Below are 27,330 nucleotides of genomic sequence, written 5' to 3'. Positions count from 1 at the left end.
CATGCTTGTGGAGGACCTGCTGTGTGCTGACACTGCTCTGAGGACTTGCTGGTTTTTCTTTCACTTTTTCAGTGACCAGAGGAGGTAGGTTGTATGGTTATGCCCATTTTTCAGATGAGGAGGCTGAGGCACAGAGAGGTTGAGTAACTTGCGTGAGTATAGGTTGTGGGGCCAGGAGTCAGTCAAACCCCAGAATTTAGCTCTGGAGGCCGTCATCTTTCCCACCAGATTATTCCTAACTGGGAGCTTCCCTGATGGCTCAGGCAACCCACTCCAGTATTTTTGCCTGGAGAATCCCATGGCGGGCTACAGTCCCTGGGGTTGCAAAGAGTCGGACACGACTGAGTGACTGAGCACGCACATGCATACCTAACTGGCCCCGATGGGCCTGCCTGCTGGGAAGCTGCTGCGAGGACCAGCTGAGCTTTAAAGTTCAGGTTCTGTCTCCACCCCAGTTCTACACTTTCTTGCTTTTTCATTTGGGAAGCCTTGCATGGCAGTCCTTGAGGGGCCAGGCGCTATCCCAAGAGCTGGGGACAGAGCAATGAATCTGACTCTCCCCTGCTCCCTGGCAGGAGATGTGCCAGGCCGCTGGCAGCTGTCTGGGTGGAATCCTGTGGGGGCCCAGCTCAGAGGAGCCGAACCCAGCCCCAAACTGGCGGTGACTGGGAAGGCTTCCCAGAGGAAGAGGTTTCAGCGGAGACCTGAAACGTGAGGAGTCAGAGTCAACCAGGCAAAGAGGAGGAGGGAATAGCATTCTGGGCTGAGGGACTAGCATGGGCAAAGCCCTGAGGTGGGGCTGAACATGACCTTTGCAAAGAACTGAGAGAGGGCAGGAGAGTGGGAGCCTGGACGGGGCGGGAGGTGTGCAGATGAGAGGCTGGAGCGTGAGTGAGGCCAGGCTGAGAACTGCAGGCTGAGGAGCCGAGACTTCTTGGAGGAGACTGGGTTCGGGAAAGAATTGGGGACAGGAGTGCCATGGGCGAATTGGTGTCTGAGAAACGCCCCTCTGGGTCTAGCAAGGGGAGCAGACTCCCGTGGGGAGCTCTGGGGCTGCCACCCGCCTGGCCTGTCTTTCCCTCTGCCTTCCCCTCACGGCCCAGCCATCTGAGCGGTTCCTCTGGAGCTGCCCACTAACCCTGCCAGGGCCGGGCTGGACCTGGCCTGAAGCCCTAGAGTTTTTGCCTGTATGGAAAGTTCAGCTGCTTATGCAAAGCCTGGCCTGGGGGAAGGTGTGTGTGAATGAGCGGAGGGAGGCCTTGGAAGCAGAGTGGGTAGGTGCAGGCTCTGATGGGGGTCTGTGGGGGTCCCCAGAACAGTGATCTTAGAACAGCCCTACAAGAGCACCCGGGTTTAGTCCAGTGGATGGTGGGGTACCCGGGGGAAAGGGGCAGAGCCCACAAGGCCTAGTCTGTTGAACTCCTTGCTCCCTGTCTGCCAGTTAGGGTGTGGAAATCACTGACCCCACCCAGCCCCCTCAGTCTACTGATGCAGAAACTGAGGCCCAGAAGAGGGCATGCAACAAACTTAGACTAGCGGCAGAGCACAGGCTTAGCCCAAGAGTCCCGATTGTCCCCCGATTTATCAATAATAAAGAGCCAGTGCAAACCTCTCAGCAGCGCTGGCCTGGGCTCACGTCCCCTCTGTGTGGTCTTGGGCAGGTCTCCTCACATCTCTGAGCTTCGGCCTAGGGGTCCAAAATGCTACCTCATACTGGGAAGAGCATCACCTCTTCCATTTGAGGCTTTAAGGCATGCCTGACCCATCATGCTGCTGCTGCTGCTAAGTCGCATCAGTCGTGTCCGACTCTGTGCGACCCCATAGACGGTAGCCCACAAGGCTCCCCCATCCCTGGGATTCTCCTGGCAAGAACACTGGAGTGGGTTGCCATTCTCCAATGCATTATGGGGCTTAATCAATGTTTACTCAATGAATCTCACTGAATTCTCACAGTGCTGGAGGAAGATATTTATTACACTGTTTTTATACTGAGGCCCAGGAAGGAGAAGTGACTTGTCCAAGGGCATTCAGCTGAGAAGTGGCTGATATGAGGCTGGAGCCCAGGTGTCTGGGCACCTGTCTAGGACCTCTGATTGACACAGCTCCTATTTTGAGCTCTCAGTGAAAAGCAGCTGGTGTCCCAAGCAAGCTCCATCCGTTGGTTGGCCACAGTGTGTGTGTGTGTGTGTGTGTGTGTGTGTGTGTGTGTATGTGTGTGAAGTTAGGCTGGCTGACAGGCTGGAACTCAGCTCGCATCAACCCCTGTGCTTCTGTGCTTAGGCCAGGCTGCAGCTGCTACCCCATGGGGAAGGGACCTTTCCACTTGCCCTCCTGCATCAAGGTTTTTTTCTCGTGGCCTGCCTAGCTGGAGAGAAGAGCTGGTCATGGCATGACTAACAGGGCACCTGCCAGCCCCTCCCACGCTGGAGTCTGGCCATCTAATGCCCTGCACATGACAGGCATGGGGTGGGCACAGGGTGGGGAGAGGGATTTGTACTTTTCTAATCCAGGGGCTGCAGCCCTCTTCCGTCTTGGCCAGGGCCGTGGGAGAGGTTTGTCCCTGGCCGCCACCCCTCCATGCCCAGCAGCCCCAGCTCAAATCCCTGGCAAGCGCCCGGCTCCTCTGCTTGGGGCCTCCCCTTGCTCTGCCCATGCTCCCCGCCCCACCCCCACACCAACTGAGGCCGAGTTGGGATCTATGGGGGCAGATGCTGGGGTGTCTGTGACTGGTGGAGATGCAGCGCCATGCAGCATCTGGGGCTCAAGGATGGGGCAATGGCAGGGAGGTTTGGGGCCCAGGCTGGGGCAGAGTTAGGGAGAGGACCTGACAGGGTGCAGAGTTTTGAGTGTTTGGGGCTAATGCTGGGCCACCCCTTCCTGGAGAAATTTGGCTACAAGTCAGGGAGGCAAATGTGTGGGCCGTGCCCCCCCTCCCCCGCCTTGCTGGGCGGTAAACACAGCCGTCTCCCAGGAGACGGGCCCAAACATCTCGGCCCCCCACGGTTATTTATACCAGGACTCCCTCTCCTTCTCAGGCCTGTTCTGGCCTCTCAATCCACTCCTGAGCTGAGCGTTCTGAGTGGAGGGTCCAGCCCCTGTCAAGGCAGGAGGGCCCAGCAGCAGGCCTGCTTAAACCCCACTAGGGACTGGGCGCTCACCACCTCCCAGTGGCATGTCTGCTAGAGGCACTGGGTCTTATTGATCAGAAATGTGCTCATGAAGGCCAGGGCCTGTGGAGGAAGCGGGAGTCCTGGGATGGAGCTCTGCCTTTGCTCTAAACTGCAGTATGACTGTGGTCCCTGTAACCTCAGCTTCCCCACAGTTCAGCAGGGGGAAAGGGTCCTGATGGTGCAAGCTTTTAAGCAGTAGATCTGGTTCTTTAAAGGAAATGTGACACAGGAGTACAATATACAAATACATTAAAGCTGAGCTGCTCTGGGTGAAATCAAGGGTTGGGGTCCAGACTTCTGCCCACTCAGCCTCTATGGCCCTGCATGCCACCAACCTGGAGCCTATGCATGACCCTCCTTATTCTAGAACACACTTCAGGGGACCCTGGAGTTCCCGTTTCAGGGCTAGCACAGGCCTCTTTACTGGTTCACCAGCCCAAGGTCCAGTGTTGTGTGAGTGCTCCTAGCATCAAGAGCAAATGTTTGCAGCCAGTGTAGATCAGAGCAGGCTTGAGCCGCCACAGGAATGTACCTGAGGCCCTTCCAGTGAGGAATGAGCCCAGTGTGGGAGGAGAAGAGGGCACACCAGGGGCTGGGCACTGGAGGGGAGCAGGGGCTGGCTGTCCCCTCTCTGCCAGATTCTAGCATGGGACACCAAGGAGTCAACGATTTTAAACTCAAACCTAGCCTTCCAGATCGGTACGAAGGTGAATATGTCAGGAAGGATAGAACGTATTTTATTTAACAGCTTGTTGGCTTATAGTGTGTGGGTCTCCATTTGTACTCTTTCCCAGTCCCACCAGTGTTCAAAATGGACTTGCATTGGCTCTCCCTCCATCCACACCCACCTCTGTAGGAACCCCAAGGTGCCCTTATCCAGAAATCTCAGGCTGCAGAGGACAGTGGGAAATTCCTGACTCACGGATGCTCAAGGCCCTGGAGACCTGGGTCTTCTTGTTTCCTTCCAGATACTGTCTGAGCTTCTACTTGGCTAGCCTGGGAGATGTGGAAGAGTCATACTGGGACTCTTTACCGGCTTTACCCTTGATGGATAGATCCTAATGAGCTGTTGTTGGTGGGTTAGGAGTGGACAGAGGTAGAAACTGTCTCTGCACAAAGGGATCCTGGGGTCCTCAGAGGGGGCCAGGAATCCCAACCAGGGGCTGGGCTAGTATTCCTCAAAGCAGATCAGGGATTCTTGGGGGAAAAGGGGGACCATCCTGAGAAGAGGAGAGAACACGAAAGTCACCAAGGTGGAAATAGGGTATGGAAGGGTGGAGTGTGGTCAATGCCTAGTGTGTGTACAGCCTCAAACTCTGGGCTGAGAACCTCAGGTGGAGGTAAATCATGGAGGGGTACTCAGACTGCAAGGGTAATTGAACTGGGGTGAGGATGGGGATGGAGTGGAGTCATGGTGGTCAGTGAAGAGGGAAGAAGGGAGGAGGAATGAGGTGAGTGCTTGGCAGGACAGGAGTGAGGGGCTGGGAAGAAAGAGTTGGTCTCAACTTTGCCTTCTGGAACCTCCTCTCCTGTGTCCTCCTTTGCTCTCTCTTGGTTCCTGCCTCTTTCTCTCACCATTCTGCTGGGGAGAGGAGCACCTCTTCCTATACCCATCTCCCCAGATAGGTGGCAAGTGGAAGCCCACAGCTGTGTAAGAGGGAACCTGTTCATTCATTCATTCACTCAACCAATATTTATTGATAATCTGCTCATGCACCAAGCCCTGTGTGAGGTGTGGGAAAGATAGTGGTGAACAAGACAGAGAAGTTGCTTCATTCATGGAGCTTACATCATGGGGGGCTGGGGCCTAGAAACTATATCTTTCCCTGATGTTCCCCCTCTGGCTCTTTGGCCCATGCCCTTGGATGCCTAGGAGTGGGGCCTCTCTCCATTACCCACTCATTCATTCCAGCTCACCTGGCATTAGCACCCATCTTCAGAACATTGAGGAGGGGGGTTCAATAACCATGGTCCCAACCCCAGGGACCACCCATCTCCATGATGACCCTGGGGCCTGGGGGCAGCACCCGGGCTCAGGCCCTAGTCTTTTTCACTTACCTGTGACTTTGAGCCCCTCACAAGAAATTTCCTGGCCTCAGTTCTTTATCATGTGGGGCTTTGGGAAGTCCCAAAGAGGCTAGGGGAGGGAAAGACCTATTAGCTCCAGTGTTCCCCATTGGTAGACAGCTCCTTTGGCTGTGGGTAGAGGTGGAGAAGTGCCAAGGGCTCAATATCATCATCATTATCAACCAAGATAATAATAGCTACTGTCTACTGTGTTCACTGTGGCCAGCCTCATGGTTCCTCTCATTTAATTTAGTCCTCACGACCAGCTCCCTATGGTCCGTGTATCTTCCCTCCCCATTTGCCAGATGAGGAAACTGAGTCTCTGTAAGGTGACATGCGTGGTTTGATCAGTTCACCCGCGAACCTATCTGACTCTGGGAGCCCTTGAGGATGGCGCGATGAGGGTGCTGCTTGGCACCGGGCTGCCCCTCCTGGGCACTCAGCTTCAAGAATAGTAACCCAGCCCTAGTGCCTCCCCCCACCCTCCTCGGGGGCTGGCACCACCCTGAGTCTGGGCACTGGGTCCGACAACACTGGCCAGAGCAGTACCAGGGGCCCGATCAGTCCAGGACCCGATTTAGGGGCCTTGGCACCTCTGGGTCCCGGGGCTCTCAGTGCCCAGCAAGCGGCCTTAGTGGGTGGGCTAGCCGTGGGCAGTCAGGGTGTCGCGCCCCCTTTTCGGCCCCCGTCCATGGGGACGCGGCGGCACCTTCACACTTTCCGCTTGGCCCGCTCCTCGCCTTTCAGGCCGCAGCGTTTTCAATTGTTAATTTGGAAACGGAAAAAGAAGCCGGCGGGGCGGGGGAGGCCGCAGGGAGGTAACCTGAGCCTGAGCGCCGCCCGCGCCCCTCCCGCGAGCGGTGCTGAGTGTCGGCGACGCCCCGTCCCTTCCAGGGACCTCTGGAGCCCCGCCCACCACCGCGCCCCGCCCCTTCCAGTAGCTCCTCCCCGCACCGACAAGGCCCGGTCAGCCCCGCGGACCCCGGAGCGGGAAGGAAGGGAGGGAGGCCGTGCCGAGGGAGGAGTCCCTCCGGAACCCTCCTTGCCAGGAACCCCTCCTTCTCCCTAGGAGCCCCGCCTGCTGTCAGCCTCCTCCGTGTCCCGAAGTGAACCCAAGTCTTTCTGCAACCCCTCAGGGCGGGATTCAAGCGAGCCAGATCCCTGCCTCCAAGCTGCCGTAAGAGGGATCAATTGGCCCCATTAGACAGACAGAGAAACTGAGTCCCAGAGAGAGACAGTTCACTTGCTCAAAGTCATGCAGCCAAGGCTGAGTTCTTGAGCCTGGTAGGGGTTCGTTTCTTTTGGTTCTCAAATGTGTAGAGTTCTGTCCTCCTCAGGAGAGGAGGGGACGCCAGGACTAGAGGTGCAATCTGTCCCCTTCCCCCGACCTCTTTCCTCTTTCTGTGGTTAATGAGCTTTTGGAAGTCCTGCTTTGATCTACCCTGACTCCTCCTTGCTATCATTCAATTATAGAGGAGTTTTGGAGGTTGAAGGGCTTCCCTGGTGGCTCAGATGGTAAAGAATCTGCCTGTAATGGGGGAGACCCAGGTTAGATCCCTGGGTTGGGAAGATGCTCTGGAGAGGGGAATGACTACCCACTCCAGTATTCTTGCCTGAAGAATCCCGTGGACAGAGGAACCTGGTGGGCTAAGTCCATGGAGTCACAAAGAGTTAGATACCACTGAGCAACTAACACACTTTGGAGGTTGAAGTAGGTCTCTCTAGACTTTTCACACACAGGAGTGCCCTGAAAATGAAATGTAAAAGACCCTCCACTTCCAGCGACTCTATAAGTCCCTTAGGATGGGCGGCTTCATTCATTTCCCATTGGGAACCCAAGATCACCAGTCCCAGATAGGTCAGCAGAAAATGGGGGCTCTTGGAGACCTTTCCTCAACCCCCTCCTCTCCCTGAGGAGTAACTGAAACAGACACAGCTTCCCACCCCCTCAGCCGAGTGGGGCAGAGACATGATGGAGAGCCTGTTGATCCAGGTTCCTAGCTCTGCCCACAGCTCTTCCTGTGCCTCCCCTTCTGCTGCCCCCAACCCTGACCCCTTTCTCGGAACCACCGCGCAGGCCCTTGCCTTTTAGGGGACTCTGAATCAGTCGGAACCTCTCCCCTTAGAACCCGAGGAATCTGAGGGGTTGTCTGCAGACGTACTTCCAGCCTAAAGCCTAAGATCCTCCTCGCCGTCCCTCCATCTTGACTGTGGAACAGGCCAGTGTCACTCAGCAAGCCTTTCCCAGCTGTCCAAGCCCATTGGAGCCAGTCTTGCTGGATTCGGTCTGGCTGGTACTGGATTTGGGGTTCCCACCCTGAGCATGGCTCTCAGAGCAGCAGCTGTAACCAACAGCCCCAGGTGTGGCCTGAAAGTTTGCATGCTGCTTTGCTTTTAGCAGCAAAGGCATCTGAACGCTCCTCTCCCATCATTCCCCCTCAGCCTCCCACTGGGTGAGATCCTCAATGGCTGAGTCTGCAGGACTCCCCAGGTCATCCTCCCCAGGGGGCCCAGCCCTCCCCGAAGCTCCTGTTCTACCCTGTCAGCTCTTAGTGCCCTCTGCTCTGGGAGTGCTGAGAACCAAGTGGCGGGGACTCAGCTCTCTCCCCACTTTTGACTCTTCCCTCCCTCCCCTCTTCCCCCTTTGCACAAGTTCTGCTGATTCAGAGGACAGAAGCTTCTTAGAGGTGACCCTGACCCCTGCCTGGCTCAAGCAGCTGGAGGCCTGTGTAATCCTTGAATCCAGTGCCACCCTGACACATACAGTAGGAAGCGCAGGGGCAAGTGCCAGCCTGCCACCCGGAGGAAGGAAATTTTAAGGTGGGGATGAGGGGCGGGTGCCTGGAAAGAGAAGAAAAAACATTACCTTACGACCCAGTTTCCCATTTCTAAAGAGAGGATTGCTTGACCCTAAGGGATCTTTTGGTGACAAAATATAGTCAGTATGTGCTTGCCTCTTGTCACCTCCACTCCCCCTTGTACAGGTCACCATCATCTCTTGCTTGGATTATATACCATTAGCTTGTCAACGCGAGGCAGGGGCAAAGGCCATAGCCCACTCCCCCATCCCCTTACCTTGCCATAGTCTGTTCTCCACTCAACAGCCTGTGTGGTCTTTTGCAAACCTAAGTCAGACCATGTTATTTTCTGCTCAGAATTTCCCATCTCATTTGGACTAAAAGCCCCAAACCTCACGATAGCTAGTGGATTTTCTGCTTCCCGCCTCCACCGCCTACCACTCCCCCCTTCCTCACTCCTCTCTGGGAGCACTCCCTTCTTGATGGTTCTGGAACACACCAGGCACCCTCTGGACAGGTCTTTTACACTTGCCTTTCCTTCCGCTCAGAACCTTCTTCTCTGATACCTACCTGCATGGCTCACCACCTCATTTCCTTCAGGTCTCTGCCCTAACGTCACCTTCTCCATCCTGCTCTCCCTGACCACTCTCCGTAGAACAGCTCCCGACTCCCATACCAATGTTCTTTGTCCCCCTTTCCGGCTTCATTTTTCTCCAGCATCATCTGACATTTTTTAACAGTGTCTTGTTTATTTATTATCTGTCTCTTTCCCATGAGAATGTAAGCTCCATGAAGGCAAGGACATTATTGGTCTTTGTGCCTGGCATATGGCGAGCACTCAGTAAACAGTGAGCGAGTAAATGCTCTGTGGCTCTGGACTTCGTGGTTCCTGGGTGTTGCTGCCTGCTCAGTTTCCCTCTGAATCCCATCTGCTGCAGGGAGGGTTGAGGTATGGAGATGGAAGCAGCCACACAGGGGAGGTGGGTGGTACCAGTCAGAGGTCCAGTGCGGGGTTTTTCCCCTCTTTCAGGAGACTTTTACCCAGCTCTCATTCTGAGTTGGGAGCATGGCATTCAAGGTGAGAAGGACAGGGTTTCCACCAGCTCTCGGTCTGTGGGAGGAGGCAGGGACTCAAAGAGTGCTTTTCACATGTTGAGGCAAATGCCATGATAGAGGTGAGTGTAGAGGTGGGAATGCGGGATTAAGGGAACAGAAGGTGGGGTTTCCACTCACCCAGCCAGGATGGAGGAGGGATAAATACAGCAGGAGCAAAGGTGAGGATGGGAGAAGGCTGTGCTTGCTGATGTGGAGGAACAATGAGCCGCAACAATGGAATACCATGTGCCAGGTGGGGCACTGAGTGTGGAGAGTCAGGTGGGGAAGGGCTTGCCTTGCAGCCATGCTAAGGTGCTCGGGCCTGAGCCTGCAAGTCGATGGCTTTCACACTTTAAAAAAGAGCAGGAAAGCCCTGTGTTCAAATGAAATCTTATGCCAAGCTCAGCATGTAAAACCGAGTCACCCAAATTCCACGAGTGGCTCAGGGGGAGCCAGGGGGAAGTTCCCACTGACCGTCTTGTTTTCGTTTCCAAAGTTCAGGGGCCTGCGTCCCACCCCTTAGTCTGCTTTCACATCACTGGCCTCCTGCTCGGGAGCCCACACTCCCTGTTCATTTGGGCTGTCTGCACTGCCTTGCCAGCCCTGAACAGGTGGAGAGCCCCTCTTCCCTCCTCGCTCCCACCCTTGCTTGATGGTTGCTCAGTGCACTTACCTGGTGTGCCAGGTAGCCTGGCTGGCACGGCAGAGGGAAGCACTGAGAACAAGTAGGAGATTCCCAGGTGGCCCAGTGGTAAAGGATCCACCCTTCAATGCAGGAGATGCAAGAGACACAAGTTCAGTCCATGGGTTGGGAAGATCCCCTGGAGTAGGAAATGACAACCCTCTCCGGTGTTCTTACCTGGAAGATCCTATAGACAGAGGAGCCTGGCAGGCTACAGTCCATGGGGTCGCGAAGAGTCAGATACGATTGAGCACACACATACACACACAGGAGATTTGGAGCCGGTCCAGGTGGGAGAGGATGAAGCCGTGACTCATTAAAACACCCTGTCCAGAAGACACCACCTTCCATACCACAGTGGGACCAAGACCTTTCACACTGGCTCAAGAAAAATTGGCATGTGGAGGTGGAGAACACCTACCAGAAGGAGAGGGAAGAATCCGTAGAGGCTTCGTGGCAGGAAGCAGATGTGTGGTTGCAGAGTCGAGAGGGGGAGATGAGACTCTGGAGGGGCAGTCTCATCTCTACTTCTCTCTGCACCTCTGCCAGTGTGCTTCTGTGGTTCCTAATTCCATTCCTGAAACAATCTGATTGGCTCAGCCCAACCTAAATGGGGGCAGGGGGTGGGGAGAAGACTTTCTTGGGCCAGTGTCCATCTCCTGGTGGCCAGGAGAGGGGCACGGAGCCATGTGGTACCACATGGGGTTGGCCCTTCCAGGGCTGTCAGGGCCATCTCCAAGGCTGCCCCACGTTCTGTGCATCCTGTACGATCCAAAGGGCTGGGCTGAGAGGGAGAGTGGTGCTGAATCCAGCCTGTGCTCAAAGGTGGATCAGCCCAGAGCAAGGGATGCCTGGTTCTTATGAGGTCATTTTGGAAGGGTCAACTTTTCATCATTTTTTTAGGTCGAAAGGAATGCCTTTTCTAATTGATCCTCCAAGAGGTCGCATGTTTTTCATAGTTTGTACTGTGCACTGGCGGCTGTCGTCCCTCGAGGGACAGCCTCAGAGACTCTGGAACTAGCTGAAGACCGGCCTTTTCCCTTCCGCCCCACAGCTGGAGAGTTACAGGGCTGAAGGGACTTTAGCCGTCACTGAGATGTCCCCCACCTTCTCGGTGCAGACGGCGAAACTGAGGCCCCATGGAGGCTTCACCCCTAGCCCTGAACCCCAGCGCAGGCCTCTGGCCCAGAGAAGTGGCGGCCGCGGCAGCAGCCCTGGTGTGGGTCACGTGCTTTTGCTCCCTTTGCCATATTTAGAATCGCTGGATCAGGGAAACTTCTTCTCGTCCCAGCCCCTGAGGATTCTTGGAAAGAGCCTTGCTCTGGGGCCTGGCTGACTGCCCCTCCCCTCTATCCCCTTGCAAGAGAAAGATCGAGCCTGTTCTCCCCAGAGGAGCTGGGGCCACGGGACTACACTGCACCCCCGTCAGGAAGTGCCTCTCAGGCCTAGTTGAAGTTCCTTCTGCAGTATCAGCTCTGGTTTGGGGTTTAAGAAGCCCTTTTCTGCTGGAAGGTGGTGGGGGACATGACCTCTGCCTTCCAGGAACCTTGGATAAATGGGGACAGACTGACCCCAGCATCCCCCAGCCCAGGGAGGACAGAACCTTGCCTCTGAGATCCTGGTCTGGAGGACAAGGAAGGGGAGACACACCCCCCAAGCCAGATGCAGAAAGGAGAGAGCCAGTTGGTGGCCAGGCAGGTGGCAGACCCTGGCAGGGCTCAGTCTGGGAGGAGGGACTCTGGAGAGAGGAAAGGAAGGCAGGAGGCCCTAGGGGAAGGGAGGACTGGGGCCTGGAACTGCATTTCTTTGGCCTTGTGAGGAGGGCGGAGGGCAGGGGGTGGGGGTCCATTATCCCACACAGGCTCCTTCTTTCCTCAGGATCATCAAGCTCTGAAAACCAGAAAAGGCCCAACCCAACCCAAACCAAAAATGCATGTCTAGAACACCTGCGATGTTCAGGGTCTTTTCTCCCATCCTCACCTTTGGGGATGATGGTCCTGTGTTCCCATTGGAGCCCTCTCCCGGGCCTGGGCAGCTCCCTTTCCCATCCTCCACACCTGCGGTTTCAAGCCTCATCCACCTCTTCAGACCCCCACTGACCCTGCTCCCTACTGAGAAGTTGATCTGGCCTCCTCTTCCCAGAGAAAGTCAAATCCCCTGATGAGGGATCTCTGGGCTTCCCCCATCTGACCCCCAATCTCCTCTCCCACCTGGTCTCTCCCCCTTCTCGCCTGTCACCTTAGAAACTGGCCGGGTCCTTTCTGCTCAGCACCAGCACTTCTGCTCTGGATCCCAGCCTCCCAGTTGCCCTGCAGACGTCATTCCATTGATCACTCCATCTCTCTCACATCTTTAACGTCTCCCTCTCTCCTGGCTCCTTCCACTCTGCCTCTCTCATCTTAAAACAGCAACAGCGAAAAGAACACTGGCGTATTCCCTGTGCTCTGTGTGTTTCTCCAGCTACCAATTTCAGCTTCTACACTTTGCAGTTAAACTTCTTTAAATAGCTAAACCTCCACTGTCTCTACTTTGTCACTGTTCCTCTCCCTTTCTTAACTCATTGAGACCTGCTCTGGCCCTCCCCTCCGTCTGTGGCTGCCCTTGCCAAGGTACCCAGTGACCAGCTTGTCACCAAATCCAGTGACATTTTTAAGATCTTATCTTGTTTGACCTCTTTGGCAGCATTGGACACTGTTGTCCACTCCCTCCTTGAAACACTTTCTTCTCTTGGCTTGACACCTCTGTCTTCTGGTTTCCCTCCCATTTCACTGGCTGCTCCTCTCCAGTCTGGTGGAGGATCTCTCCTCCCTCGGAGTTGCTGGGGATCCATTGGGTCCTCCTGTACCACATGCCCTCTGGACTGTCTCAACCTTGCCTCTTGTCTTTGGTCACCATCTCTCCCTTAATGTACTCCAAATCCACATTTCCGGCTCAGGTCTCTGTCTTCATAGAGTGTTTACCCAGCCTTCTGCATCTCAACATGTCCAAAACAGAATTCATCACCCCCATATCTACTCCTCCATGAGGCTGTCCTATCTCAGGTCAGTCATGGCACCTTCATCCATTCAGTCCCCAAACCAGAAATATGAGTTATTCTCTTTCATTGTCCCATTTCTAATTAATCACCAAGTCTTACTTTCTCCAGTCCATCCGCTTACATGCTGCCACCAGCATCTCTTACCTGAATGATTGTGGAGCTTCCTACTTGCTCTTCCTGGTCAATCTCACCTCTTGTAATCCATGCTCCCTACTGCCTCTGAGTGGTGGTCCTAAAACCCAAATCAAACCATGTCATTCCCTCTTAAAATTCTTCAGGGACTTCCCTGGTGGTCCAGTGGCTAAGACTCCACACTTCCAATGCAGGGCACCCAGGTTTGATTCCTGGTCAGGGAACTAGGTCCCAGTTCACAACTAAAGATCCTAAATGCCACAACTAAGACCTGGAATAGCCAACCAAATAAATCTTTTTTTTAAAGAAAGTGTTTAAAAAACAAAAACCTTTTCAGTGGTTCCCCACTGCCTTCAGGTCACGTTCACAGGGCCTGAGGGTGCCTGGTTTGTCCTCTGCCTCTTCATTTTAGGCCCCCACCTGCCAGACCTACCGGCCACTCTGGACTGCCTACAGGTTCCCACATCTCTGTTGCTTGCACACACATCCCGCTTTCTCTGCTTGGTGCACTGCCAGCTGGCCTCGTCACCTCCTCCAGGTCTTCACTGATCCCTCCACTTTGGCTCTGCTCAAGCCATCTTGAGCTTCCCCCAAACTCCTGGGCACATTGCCATCACCTTGTCTATCATGTCACCACTGTGTTATACTTGTTAATTTCTTGGGTGGGTGGGGAGTCCTATGTGATTCATTTCAGGCTTTACAATAAACCTGACTGGGTGTAGCTGGCAAAGAACATTTCTTAAGTGAACGTGGCTCTGAGAGGTTAGGCGCTAGCATCTTTTCTGCTACTTGACTCTACCCTCTCAGCCCTCCCACCTTCTACATCCCTGTCTTTCCAGCCTCCGAGGATCTGCCTCTCTGGGGACATCCCCAGGGAGTCTGGAACTGAGTTCACGGCTGACCCTTCCCTTCTGCCCCACCACTGGGGAGTCCTAAGACGGACACGCCTCACCTCATACTGCAGACAGGGTCCCTGGGGCCCAGAGAAGTACTGTGGTGTGGTGGTCCAAGTGGACTTGGGTTCAGGTCCCAGCCTTATGGTTTTGGAGAACCTAGTATGCCTTTCTTTCTTCTTCTTTTTTTTTAAATCATTTTTCCTTTTATTTATTTTTTATTGAAGTCTTTATTGAACTTGTTACAATATTGCTTGTGTTTTCTTTTATGTTTTGGCTTTTCAGCTACAAGGCATGTGGAATCTTAGCTCCGCGACTAGGGATCAAACTTGCATCCCCTGCATTGGAAGGCAAAGTCTTAACCACTGGACTGCCAGGAAAGTCCCTTTTTCCTTGTAAACAACAGTTTTATTGAGATGTAATTCACATACCACATCCACCTGTCCCCTTTAAAAGTGCACAATTCACTAGTTTTAATGTAGTCACAGAGTTGTATAGCCATCACGGTACACCTCTCTGAGCCTGTTTCCCCCTCGCTAATGAGCTGTGATGACCGTGGAGCTGGGAGGAGGGGTTAGGAACATGCACGTGGAGGGCTCCGCTCAGTGTCCGGCCAATAGGAAGCCTGGGCTAGGAGGCACAGTTACGGGCTCATACAGCGAACTGGGGTTAAACGAGGTTAGTATGAAACCCACCTCTCCAGAAGGATTTTCCTACCCCTCCTCCTTGCTCTGTGGCTGTTTCCCTGGCAGTAATTTGAGGAAGGCCATGGAAACAGGGGTGTTGGGGTGAGGGGAAAAGGCAACAATTACAGTTGTTTAAAAGGCCTTGGGACTTCTCTGGTGGTTCACTGGCTAAGCACCATGTTCCCAGATTCCATCTCTGGTCAGGGACTTAGATCCTACATGCGGCAACTAAAGATTCCACATGTGCAATGAAGACTGAGGATTCCATATGCTGCCACTAAGACCCAGCGCAGCCAAATAAATAAATATTAAAATAATAATAAGATAGAAAGCCCCAGTCAGGACTTCCCTGATAGCTCAGTTCGTAAAGAATCCACCTGCAATGCCAGAGACCCTGGTTTGATTCCCGGGTCGGGAAGATCCCCTGGAGAAGGGAAAGGCTACCCACTCCAGGATTCTGGCCTGGAGAATTCCATGGACTGTATAGTCCATGAGGTTGCACGCAAAGAGCTGGACACAACGGAGTGACTTTCACTTCACCATTTCAGGGAGAACCAATCTGGCAGCACCCACGGAGACAATCCTTAGACAGTCCTTTATTGTATGAATGAAGTCAAAGACTGGTTCTGGCAGATACAATCAGACTTCAGCTCAGGGTGACTTCTCTCTGTCTCCTCTACCCCTAAGCTCCAGACATGATCTCCCTCTGCTGTCCCAAGGGTGGGTGTCTGTGTGAGGACCCCTCAGGAAGGCCATGGCAGCTAGGACCCTAGCTCTGCCATGAATTCACTGAGTAATCTTGAGTAAGTATGTCCTTCCCTGGGCCCCATTTCCTCATCTGGAAGATGGGGATAATTATTCATCTGCCTGGAATACAAGATGTTTGCTGTCAGACTAAATGTATCTGTTCAACTGTATTGAGCATCTAATCCCCTGCCAGTGTGTGAAGGCTGGAGAGGTAAAGTTCACGGGTTTTTAAAACAGCGTCTACTAAATGGAGCTGGTCAAGGATGGAGACTCACCTTCTCTTCCCTTTCAGGAAGGCTTTTGGGGAGCCCAGTGTGTTGGTGATGGATGTGCTTAGGGCTTTGGGAGCCTCTTCAGTGGCTGCAAACTGGGGGCTTTGGTGACATGATGTTTTGATGTTTGTTTAAGCTGACTTTCTGCTGTGCATTTATTCAGTCTATGAAAAAATAAATAAAGCAGAGTCAGGTGAGAGAGAGGGGGGATGGGGCCACTACTCTGGGGAGGGTGTAGTTGGAGAAGACCTCTCCAAGAAGGAGAGGTTTGAGTAGAGATCTACATGAGAATGGGAGCAATAAACAGGCAGAGGAAATAGCAGAGCAAGTGCAAAGCCTGGAGGTGGAAAAACATTTGATGTGTTCCAGGAATGGCAGGGAGGTAGAGCGCCTGATGGAGGAGCTGGAGAGAGGCAGATCAAGTTCAAGGGCCGGGTGGGACCGGATCTCGCAGAGCCTTGCTGGACACGCTGAGGAATGTGACTGTAGCCCTCTAAGTGCCACGGGAAGTCAGGGGAGAGTTCTGAGGAGAATTCTAGTTTCCGGCTTTGCTTTGTAGGAAAATCATACTGATTGCTCTGAAGAGGATTCCAGTTGGGCCAGAGTGGAGGCAGGGAGACCTGTCAAGGGTGAGATGATGGGGGTTAGTGAGTCCAGGGCTACAACTCTGTAGTTAGAGCCAATAGAAATTGCTGCAGGATGGGATATGGAGGGTGAGGGAAAGGAAGAGTCAAGGATTGCCCTTAGATCGGTGGCCTGAGCCCCTAGATGGGAGATGGTGCCATTCCTGAGATGGGGAGATTTTAGGGCAAATTGAGAGTTTGTTTTTGGACATTATGTTGGGTTTGAAAAGCCTCTAGACATCAGAGAAGAGATGCTGAGCAGGCTGTTGGCAGGCGAGCTGGACTCGGGGGAGAGGCTGCCACACCCCCACACCTGCTAAATGGCTAAGGCTGTTGTGGTAAAGGGGTGGGGACAGAATTTAAAGGGTTCTCTCCTGCCCCTGTTGGTATGTTTAAGAAAATGAATGAAATATTTAATATTTGTTTTGATTTTCTTATTTATTTGGCTGAGTCAGGTCTTAGTGGTGACATGTGAACTCTCAGTTATAGCAGGTGGCATCTAGTGCCCCTACCAGGGATTAAACCCAGGCCCCCTTGCATTGGGAGCGCAGAGTCTTAGCCACTGAATTACAAGGGAAGTTGCTGCATTTTAAAACTGATATTAATTTGTTACCTGAACAGTCATGTTTATTCTTTAAAAATATCAGGAAATGAAGATAAGCAGAAAGCAAAACAAAAACCAAATCACTCTTAATTTTGCTATCCAGAGACCAGCCCTGCTGACTCTTGGTTTGTATTAATATATAAAAAACATCTATACTTAAAAAGTTGGAATCACATTGCTTTAAGGTTTTATAATCTGCTTTTTTCACTTAACCTATTGTGAAGTGGACATTTTAGAGATGTGTAACTCTCGACATTGAAAACATAATTTTGAGGAAAAAAAAAAAAACTACTGAAACACTCAGTGTGAAGCCCCAAACATGACCCGTTTATTACCTGAGGTTCTGAGGTCAGCCGAGCGATGTAACTCAAGGATTTCTGTCCAGGGCTGGGGTGAAAGCCCATTGAGATTTGGCTGCACCCCTTCCTAGAGGAGGGGATGGGATAGGGTGACTTACGGAGGACCCTTCTGCCCCTGAGCCCATTCCCGGTGGATGCGGCACTGGGTTCACCTGCATTTTCTGTGGTTAATTATTGAACACAAGGAGCTGGTGCTCTTCCCGACCTCTCCTGTGCCTTATGTCTTCGCTGACTCAGCTCCTGCCTGGAACTGGCCAAGGAGGCCTCTTTCTCACTCATTCATCCAAAACCCTTTACTGACATCTGCCACCTACCTCCTCCCCGGGTGGGTGCTGGGCTGAGCCTCTGTCCCCGCCCTCCGAGCAGGCTGGGAGCCCCGTCCAGGGAGGTGTAAGTGGGTTAGGTGGAGCCCTGCCCTTCCCATGTCTCTGCACCCCACCCCATCTGCCCTGACTTCACAGATGATGAGACTGCCTCAGAAAAGGTGACTTTCTCAGGGTCACACACTGTAGGACTGGAATTTGAACCTGGGTCTCTGACTTAGAGCCCATGCTCCTGCTGTGATGAAAAAGTAAAGTGAAGTCACTCAGTCGTGTCTGACTCTTTGTGACCCCATGGACCATAGCCTACCAGGCTCCTCCATCCATGGACTTTTTCAGGCTCGAGTACTGGAGTGGGTTGCCATTTCCTTCTCCAGGGGATCTTCCCGACCCAGATTTCGAACCCTGGTCTCCTTCATTGCAGGCAAACACTGATGAAACAGGAACACAAATAAAATGCTGTTGACTGTGACCTGGGGCTTCCCAGCTGGCGCTAGTGGTGTAGAACCTGCCTGCCAATGCAGGAGACATAAGAGACATGGGTTCGATCCCTGGGTTGGGAAGATCCCCTGAAGGAGGGCACGGCAACCCACTCTGTATTCTTTCCTGGAGAATCCCATGGACAGAGGAGCCTGACAGGCTACAGTCCATGGGGTTGCAAAGAGTCAGACACGACTGAAGTGACTTTACACGCACACACGCAGACAGTGATTGGGAGGCAAGTACAGGGAGGGGGTGTTCTGAGCTGACGGTGGGATGGGGGCTCCCCCAGCAGGAGCGTTGGGGTGAGGGGCGCTTGAGGGGAGCGTTTCCTCAGGCTCTGATGGTGAGGCGTTTCAGGCAGAGTGCAGTGGCAGCAGTCCCAGGTCAGGGCACTCTGGGAGCATTTCGGGCAGGCTGTGGGTCAATGCGTTCCAGAGAAACGCATTCCTTCAGGAGTCTCTTCCAGGTGTGACACCCCCATCAAAAGGAGGAGTGCTTCCGGGAGACCAGCCTCGTTGCCCTTTGCTGCACCTGCAGCCTGTGCCCCCACATCCTATCTTCCCTCACATGTTCACTCCTCTGTCCTTTCCCCTCTTCCTATCCACTGGGAAGTTAGGAACTCTGACTGTCATCTCATCTCTGTCCTGGATATCCTGGTGACCTTGGGTGACTCCCTTTCCCACTCTGAGCCTCAGTTTCCTCATGTGTGCAATTGAGGTTAATTCGTGAGCTCATCATGAATCAGATGAGCTGGATTCTAAAGTTCCTTCCATTTCTAAATGTCTGGTTCTGGGCCACTCAGTAGCTTCCCACTGCCCTGTGGGGAGTTCAGGCCTCGATGGCATGGCCCCCTGATGCCCGATTGCCCTCCCAACACCCTCTCCCCCTCTGCATCCTCCCCTCCCTATCTGTCTTCCCCGATGCCCTTTCTTTCCATAGCTGTCTCAGTATTTAATGTCATAAGAACCCGCGAAGGCAGAAGCAGTTGTCTTCATTCTGCAGATGAAGCTATGCTTCATAAGGAAGGGAGGTTCCTGGGTTCCTCTCTCAGCCAGCCCAGACAGACCTGCCCGCCACAGCTCAGTGTCCACCTCTGGGAGCTGTGGGTGGCATCAGGGGCAATTGAGAGGATTGTAAGTTGTCTGTGAGCCCAGCCACCTGGAGCTCGGAGGCTTTTCCCTTTGAGGTGCAGCACAGAGCCACAACTCCAGGGAACTCTGATTCTTAGTCCACGTTCCAGATTACTCCCCAGTAATTCTTCCCTCCTCTCCCCTTCCTCTTCCTCCCCCTCCTCCTCTTCCTTCTTCCCTTCATCCTCCTTCTCCTCCTCTGCAACCCCTTGCCAGAGGCTACTCAGCTGCCCTGTCCATCCAGCATCTAACCCTCTCCTTCATGCTGCTATTGTAGATTTTTGCTGGTCTTCAGCTGCCTGGTGCTGTCTGTGCTGTCCACTATCCAGGAGCACCAGGAATTTGCCAACGAGTGTCTCCTCATCTTAGTGAGTGCTGGAGTCTGGGTCTGAGGGAGGTTGTGTGTGGGTAGCACCTCTGGGCTGAGGGTGAAGGTCAAGTGAGGCTTCACATAGCATATCTCAGAGAGTGGCTTTCTGTGCTGTGTTCCCTGACATGGTGGCTGTACTTCTCTGGGCTTCATAAAAGCCCAGAGGGCTTTATGGGTTGCCATAAAAGCCCACAGGGCTCCTCTGCTTTAAAGCAGGTGTTGGGAGAGCTCCTGTCTCTATACTAGGGCTTATGATGGGCCCAGAGAAGGGGAGAGGAGGCCCACTCCTTCTCAGGATCAAAGCTACTAATACCACCCCTATGGGATCTGGTTTTAACCCCTAAACAGAAGAACTTCAGAGGGGCACTGTGACCGAAAAACACCCCTTGTGTCACCTGGTCAGGGTTACAGAGGCTGAGATGGCTAGGGGGGGAGGGTAGGAGAGGATAAGGAGCAGAAAAACTCAGACAATTCATGGGCGCAGCAACAGGGAACAGACTTGAGCTTTCAGTCTCTCTGGAGGACATGGAAGAAGCCACTTGCCTTCCAGAAGCCTCCCCAGGCCCATCCAGGCGAAGGAACCTCCAGGAGAGGCAGGCTGAGGAAATTCTTACATCCCTAACTCAGGGACTCCGGGCTGGGTGCTGTGTAATCTAGTCCCGGGGCCTGAATAGTGGGAACCAGAACTCAGGCCCCTGGTCCCACAGGAATTCGTGATGATCGTGGTGTTTGGTCTGGAGTACATCATCCGCGTCTGGTCTGCTGGATGCTGCTGCCGCTACCGAGGATGGCAGGGCCGCTTCCGCTTTGCCAGAAAACCCTTCTGTGTCATCGGTAATGGTCCTATCCCTCCCGCACCTGATCTTTGACCCCAAACCGTAGGGTTGACACCCTGACCCCAGGACCCTGGCTAGTGACACAGACTCAACGGACCTTCCCAGTCGCCCCCTCGGGCCCCAGGAACAACCCCCAACCCCACCCCCAGCCTCAGGTCCAGGCACGGGGTAGGTGGGCTTTCTGGCGCTGGCCGTGACCTCGCCCCACTCCCCGCCTCTGCAGACTTCATCGTGTTCGTGGCCTCAGTGGCCGTCATCGCTGCGGGCACGCAAGGCAACATCTTTGCCACGTCCGCGCTGCGCAGCATGCGCTTCCTGCAGATCCTGCGCATGGTACGCATGGACCGCCGCGGCGGCACCTGGAAGCTGCTGGGCTCGGTGGTCTACGCTCACAGCAAGGTGAGGCCGGGCGGGGATGGAGGGGTGAGGGAGAGGGGCGTGTCCGGGGCGGAGCTGGAGCGGTAGGGGGCGGGGCCTAGCGGAGCCGAGGGCGGAGTTGGGGATTTAGGGGTGATGGACGGAGGAGCCTGGTGGGCCGCAATCCATGGGGTCGCTAAGAGTCGGACACGACTGAGCGACTTCACTTTCACTTTTCACTTTCATGCATTGGAGAAGGAAATGGCAACCCACTCCAGTATTCTTGCCTGGAGAATCCCAGGGACGGGGGAGCCTGGTAAGCTGCCGTCTATGGGGTCGCACAGAGTCGGACACGACTGAAGCGACTTAGCAGCAGCAGGGACCCAGCGCGACTGAACTGAACTGAACTGAACTGAAGGAACCCAGCGCCAGCGAGCCCACCGGGTCTGGGGGGGCCGGGCAGGGGCGGGGTCAGGGGGCGTTCGGGACCAGGCCAGGAGGCGGGGCCTGATAGGCAGAAGCTTTTGGGTTTAGAGGTCTAGGCTTAATAGCGAAGTGGTGACCTGGAGCGGGGTCTGGGGATGGAGCTGCGGTGGGACTGGATGTGGGGTCGGATGGAAGCCTGAAAGTGGGGGGCAGTGCAAGGTGGGCTCGTGGGCGAAGAGCTGAGCCTGGAAGCTGGAGGGTCAAGGACAGGGCCGGGGCGGGGCGTGCTCTGAGGTTCTGTGAGGCCCTGGCTGTGCCCGAAAGGCGGGCAGGATCTCCTGGAAGGGAGTTACTGAGAAACAAAGGCCGGCAGAGCGGCCACCAGGGACTTCCGAGAGGTGGGTACTCTTACCCCGTTCCGAACACCTCCCATAGGCCATTCTGGGAGCCGTCAACCTCCCCACCTGTGCCAGGTGGGTGGTCTCATCCTTTGCTGCCCCCACAGGAGCTGATCACCGCATGGTACATCGGGTTCCTGGTGCTCATCTTCGCCTCCTTCCTGGTGTATCTGGCCGAGAAGGATGCCAACTCCGACTTCTCCTCCTACGCCGACTCCCTCTGGTGGGGGACGGTGCGTGAGGGTCTGTGCAGGGCCGCGCTTCTCCCTGGGACCCTCCCTGGCCTGATCATTGTGACCCCAAATTCCGTGACCAGCCCTTGTGTTGTCCCTCAGCTTCCCCCAGTGGACCAGCTTGTGCCCCCATCTAATTCCCTACATCAAGCCCTTGTGACCTCTACCCCTCTCTCCATCAGCAAGGGGGAGGGGGAGAATCTATTGATTAGAAACCAGGCCCTGTGACAAGTCCTTATGACCAGTTCCTGTGGGCAACCATGGAGGCCCCCCTCATGATCAGGTTCCCACCTCCCTGTGCCCCAGGAATCTCCTGTGGGTGGACCCCCTGACCAGCCCTGCAGGTAATTTGTTTGTGTCCCCAGATTACACTGACAACCATCGGCTATGGTGACAAGACACCACACACGTGGCTGGGCAGGGTCCTGGCTGCTGGCTTCGCCTTACTGGGCATCTCCTTCTTTGCCTTGCCTGCCGTGAGTCCCCCTTCACTTAGGATGGCCCAGCCTAGGGGAGGGGGTCCTGGGGAGAGAGCCTGCTAAGCCCCTGTCCAGCATTTGCATGGGTGGGGGAGACACCTCAGATGGGCAGCAGTAGGGGTACCTTTAAAGCCTTTGGCTGTCCCACCTCCAACCATGCCTATTGCCCTAGGGCATCCTCGGCTCTGGCTTTGCCCTGAAGGTGCAGGAACAGCACCGACAGAAGCACTTTGAGAAGCGGAGGATGCCAGCAGCCAACCTCATCCAGGTACAGGGGCCCCAGGAAGCCCCTGAACTGAACCGGTGTGTCAGATCTGTATGCTGACCCTTGTGTCCCAGTTCGCAACTATGACTCCACTCAGAGAGAATTTTCTGGAGCCACATGCCAGGTTAAGGACAGAGCTAGGAGGCTGGCCAAGATTGTAGGAAACTTCTCCCTCTTCTGCATGCCCAGTTCAGGGCTAGCCAGAGCTGGCCCACTGCCCAGCTGCAGCCCCAGCTCTGCACGGCCTGAAGTGGAGTAGAGACTGGACAAGAGATCCTAGGCCCCAGGGGGAGACCCAGTCCTGCCACCCATCAGCGGTGCAGTCATCAGGAAGCCTGTTCTACTCTACACCTTAATTCATCCCACCAGCATCTCCACAAATGAATGTTATAACTGAAACCAAGAAAAACACCTTGAAGGAAAGAAATGGTTCTTTGAAGAGCATTTAGCTGGGGCTTGGCCTGATCTGACCTCGAAGGGAAACTGACACTTGAGCAGAGAGCTGGAGGATGGGCAGTTAGCTAGGTGAAGAGGTAGAGGAGGGAGGCTTTGAGGTAAGGGAATGGCATGTGCAAAGGTCCTGTGGTAAAAGGGAGCAAGGTATGTTTGATGAACGGGAAAGAATCTAGTGAGGCTGGAACAGAAAGCTCAAGTAGGAATGTACAGTGGAAGGATTTGGCTCAGTGGGTGAGGCCCAGATCTGAGGTCAGAGAGAGAAATTTAACATTTTCCTAAGAACAGGGAGGATCCATTGACAGGTATGAAGCAGGAGGAAGGGGTGATAATGATCAAATCTGTGTTTTGAAAAGTATTGAGTGGACCAGGAGGGTGACCTGTGTGAGTGGAGAGACCAGAGAAGAGACTCTGGCAACGGTCTGGGTGAGATGGGGTGGCAGATGACTTGGACTAGGGTAGCAACAGATGAGATGGAAAGAAATGGGCAGATTCTGCATATTTAGGAGGTGAAATTAGTGGCATCAGGAGTGAGGGAGAGGGAGATGTCAGGGTGACTTCTAGGTTTCTCACTTGCCCGACTGGAGGGTTGATGCCCCTCCTCACTAAAGGCTGACTAGACTTGGGGCATGAAGAGTGAGTTTGGCTGGAACGTGAAGAGTCTGCGGAGCCTCTGAGCCCCGGGTGGGTGGGTGGGGCTGTGGAGGAGGCAGCTGATGTAGTGGTGTGCAGCTCTGGTGAGTAATGTGCTAGGCCTTGTGTGCAGACGGTAATGAAGCCCTGGGCATGGAGGTGCTTGCCCAGCAGGCAGAGAAAAGAAGAAAGGATGGTTTAGAGCTGAGCTTTAAGGAACCTGAGCATTTAGTGACTGGGAGGGCAGAGTTGAGTCAGCCAAGGAGGCAGAGAAGGAACACCCAGAGGGGTGGGAAAAAAGCAGGAGTATGTGGGCTGTTTCCCCCACTGTCTGAGGCATTCCCGAGGGACATGGGCTGAGGCAAGTGCTCTGAATTTTGGGGACTCTTTAACAGCCTTGTGCAAGAGAAACTCCTGCGAGAAATATCGGGCTGGCCAAAAAGTTCATTTGGGGTTTCCAGCCAATGGTGCAGAAAAACCCGAACGAACTTTTCAGCCAACCCAATAGTTCCAGGAACTCTGGCACAGCTCACCTCTCCTGCTCTGACCCCCTCAGCTCAGGTCTGGCTTAACACCCCCTTATCTCTCCTCCCCAGGGTGGAACCCCACCCCCCCATCTCTGCTATCTCCAGCCACCAGCCCAACTTTGCCTTCTCAGCATCCCTTGGGGCACAATGGCTGCTGTCCCCTGGGAACTGGCCTTCCAAGGGGCATTGTAGGGGCAGGTGGCTGGCACTGGCTGTGCCGAGAGACAGCTGGTATTGTGGTGCCCATAATTAATGAGACAGCTTTGGCAGCTGCTCCCCAGCCCAATCCAAGGGACTAGGCAAGCAGGAAGTAAAAATATTCCTGTCCTAGGAGGGTGCCTGGCCAGTGAGGTCAGCAGTGGGCTGGCCCTTAAGGACAAGAGGCATCTAAAGAAGGATCCAGTTTTGCTTCCTCCTGCCCAGCACCTGTTGTTGCTGATCACCCCACTCACCTCAAGTCCCTACTGACTCTTCTCTTTACCTGGGGGGAGAGGGATAGTCCATCCTCTTGTCTGACCCTCATCCCTGTTGCTGCAGAGAAGACCCAGCAACGTCATGGATGCTAAGGGGCTGGTAGTTGATGTACTTTCCTCCCCTCCTCAATCCCATGGGCAGTGGCAGGCAGCTGGGAAGAATGGGGTAGGGTTATTTTTAGTAATAATAATTCATTTAGTCAGTATTCATTCCCCAGACATTGCAGAGCACCCACCATGTGCCAGAGGATACAGTGCTGACCAAGACACAGCTTACAGACTAAGGAGAGAGAAATACATTAATCAAATACACAATGAATAAATATATATCAGCTGTGGGAACCGGACATAACAAGAGTGGTTAATAGGGAAACTTGGTATTAAGTGCCTACTACGTGCCATGTGCTGTGCTTGGCATTTAATGAACATTTCCCCATTTAGTCCTCACAGCCTTGTTGCATGCATGCTAAGTCTCTTCCGTCATGTCCAACTCTTTGAGACCCTGTGGACTGTAGCCCGCCAGGCTTCTCTGTCCATGGGGATTCTCCAGGCAAAAATACTGGAGTGGGTAGTCATGCCCTCCTCCAGGGGATCTTCCTGACCAAGGGATCAAACCCACATCTCTTATGTCTCCTGCATTGGCAGGTGGGTTCTTTACCACGAGCGCCACGTGTGGGGCCCCCACCACCCTGTTAGGCAAGTCGTACTGTGTCCAATTCACAGATGAGAAACTTAAGGCTCTGCAGCTTTATTTAATCATCCACCCAAGTAGGTGGCAAAGCTGGAATTGGAAACCCACTTCTGCCTGATGGCAAAACCCCAGCACAGTCCAAGGCCTCTGGCTCTGAGGCTGACCGCGTTGTCACCTTGGGAGTCTTTTCTCCTCAGGCCTCCTTCTGGCCTTGCTGGTGGCTGTGGAGTTGGAACAAGCCTCTGGCTCTGAGTACCCTTCAACTGGCCTGAGGCCTGGGTTCTTTGGGGGGCAGAGGGCTGGTTGGGGGCTGAGAGACCTCTCCAATGCCGGGTGCCCCACCACCTCCTTCCGCTTCCTCCCACACCACCAGGCGGCATGGCGCCTCTACTCCACCGACGCGAGCCGGGCCTACCTGACGGCCACCTGGTACTACTACGACAGCCTCCTCCCGTCCTTCAGGTAGGCCCTCCCGTGGAGGGGCGGGGAGGTGGGTGGCTGGCAGTAATGCCCCTGAGGACAGATGGCTGGGACACAGTCCTGGAGGCTGGGAAGGGGGTGATGGCTCCCATGGGAGCTTCTGGGGCTGGCTCTGCAGAACCTGTGTAACCCAGAGCCTGGAGGATCCTCTCTCCCACTCTGTTCTGCCAGGGAAGGGGGGGGGACATTGGACTCAGGGCTAAGCCCTGGGCCTGGCAGTCTACAAGCTCCCCCAGAGCAGCTGCACCTTGGGGCAGAGCCCAGGCAGCTCGCTCCCCTCAGTCTGAGTTGGGGTCAGCGTTAGCCCTTGGAGTGGATAGAGACACTGTGGTGTGGGCAAGAATGTATGTGCCCGAGTTAGGTACTAACACCCACCCCAGCACCCCACACATGCCTGCTCTTACAGTACCAGGCAGCAGCCTTAGGGCCCAGAAGTGGGTTCGCCCCACTGGCCCAAGCTGGGGTAAGACTGCCTGGGGTGGCTCCACACAGGAGGTTATTAATAGCATCTCCAAGGTTCATGTGGCCGGGTGCCTGGCCACACCCTGGGGCGGGAATGAAGACCTTGGAGAGCGGCTCAGCCCCGAGGGCTGCGAGGGAGGCGGGGCCAGGCTGCAGTGTTCAGCGTTTCTGCGGCTGCCTTTTTCGCCTCATTAGTTCTCGCAGAGCAGCTGTTACGTGATCCCACTCACCCCTACACCTGGCTGCCCGCTCCGTGCTTCCTCAGCCTTAGGGGGCTTCCCAGGGGAGGGGCAGGAGAGAAGGGGCTGGGAAGGGGGGCCTCCCAGAATCACACTGGTTCCCCCACCTCTCCACCTGGCAGAGGCAAGCACCCACCCCAAAGACAGGGATGGTGGTTAGATTATTAATAGAAAGAGCCCTTCTTTCTAGAAGCAGTCCTCAGGACTCAAGGCCAGGCCCTGGGAAGTAGGGCAGGGGCTAGTTTGTTAGAAATATGTGTGCAATGGGAAGGAATGATTTGGGTCCTCTGGGAAGAGAGTCAGAGCTTGGTTGGGAAATTCTGGGTCCACTGGTCCTTCTGCTCCCTGGACCTCAGTTTCCTCATCCGTGCAATGGGAAGGCAAAGAGAGGCAAGATCTATTTCTTGGGTTAGAGAAACAGGAGATGGCCTGGAGAGTTCAGAAGAAGCTGAGCCCTCAATCTAGTCTCAGAGAACCCAGCATGAGGGCTGCAGAAGGAAGTGGGCTGCCTATCAAATCTCCCTCCTCAGCCTCAGTTTCCCCTAAACTCCAGTCAGATCTGGAGGGCAGGATTTCAGGGCTGCTGCTGGCCTCCGGGTGGGCACGGCTCCGTGTGCAGGTACTCCGCTTGCTGAGCAGTGAGTGAGGTGGATTTGAGGTCCCCGCCTTCCCCCTTGGGAGGGTGCCCCCTAGTGGTGCCCATCCAGCACAATCATACCGGGCATCCTTGAGGGTTTCCCAGGAGCTGAGAAGAGAGAAAGAGAGAGGAAGGCTACTCTCCCGTTCCCACCCCTGCCTATGCGGGCCTGGTGTGTTCGCTGAGCATCTCCAGACAGGCTGGGCCCAGGGGGAATCCATCAGGAGCTCAGGGTCCTCAGGTGGGGGGCGGTGCCAGGGCCCTGCCTGCCGC

The 27,330-nt window shown here is 54.6% G+C and overlaps 1 protein-coding gene across 5 annotated transcripts in view; it reads left to right on the top strand.

Moving 5' to 3' along the window:
- KCNQ4 (potassium voltage-gated channel subfamily Q member 4) overlaps positions 1-27,330 on the top strand; it is a 58,786-nt gene that overhangs the window by 11,673 nt on the left and 19,783 nt on the right. For all 5 annotated transcript variants that reach the window (XM_055586229.1, XM_055586228.1, XM_055586227.1 and 2 more), the window contains exons 2-8: positions 19,376-19,466; positions 20,176-20,302; positions 20,528-20,703; positions 21,593-21,718; positions 22,084-22,194; positions 22,370-22,465; positions 25,613-25,701. In XM_055586229.1, the coding sequence (XP_055442204.1) occupies positions 19,376-19,466; positions 20,176-20,302; positions 20,528-20,703; positions 21,593-21,718; positions 22,084-22,194; positions 22,370-22,465; positions 25,613-25,701 (816 nt within the window). The remainder of the gene's footprint in view (positions 1-19,375; positions 19,467-20,175; positions 20,303-20,527; positions 20,704-21,592; positions 21,719-22,083; positions 22,195-22,369; positions 22,466-25,612; positions 25,702-27,330) is intronic.

The sequence above is a fragment of the Bubalus kerabau genome, chromosome 6 (genome assembly GCF_029407905.1).
Source record: "Bubalus kerabau isolate K-KA32 ecotype Philippines breed swamp buffalo chromosome 6, PCC_UOA_SB_1v2, whole genome shotgun sequence".
Taxonomy (NCBI): domain Eukaryota; kingdom Metazoa; phylum Chordata; class Mammalia; order Artiodactyla; family Bovidae; genus Bubalus; species Bubalus kerabau.
Note: the sequence above shows the minus strand (reverse complement) of the source record. Positions and strands in the feature narration are given on the sequence as shown.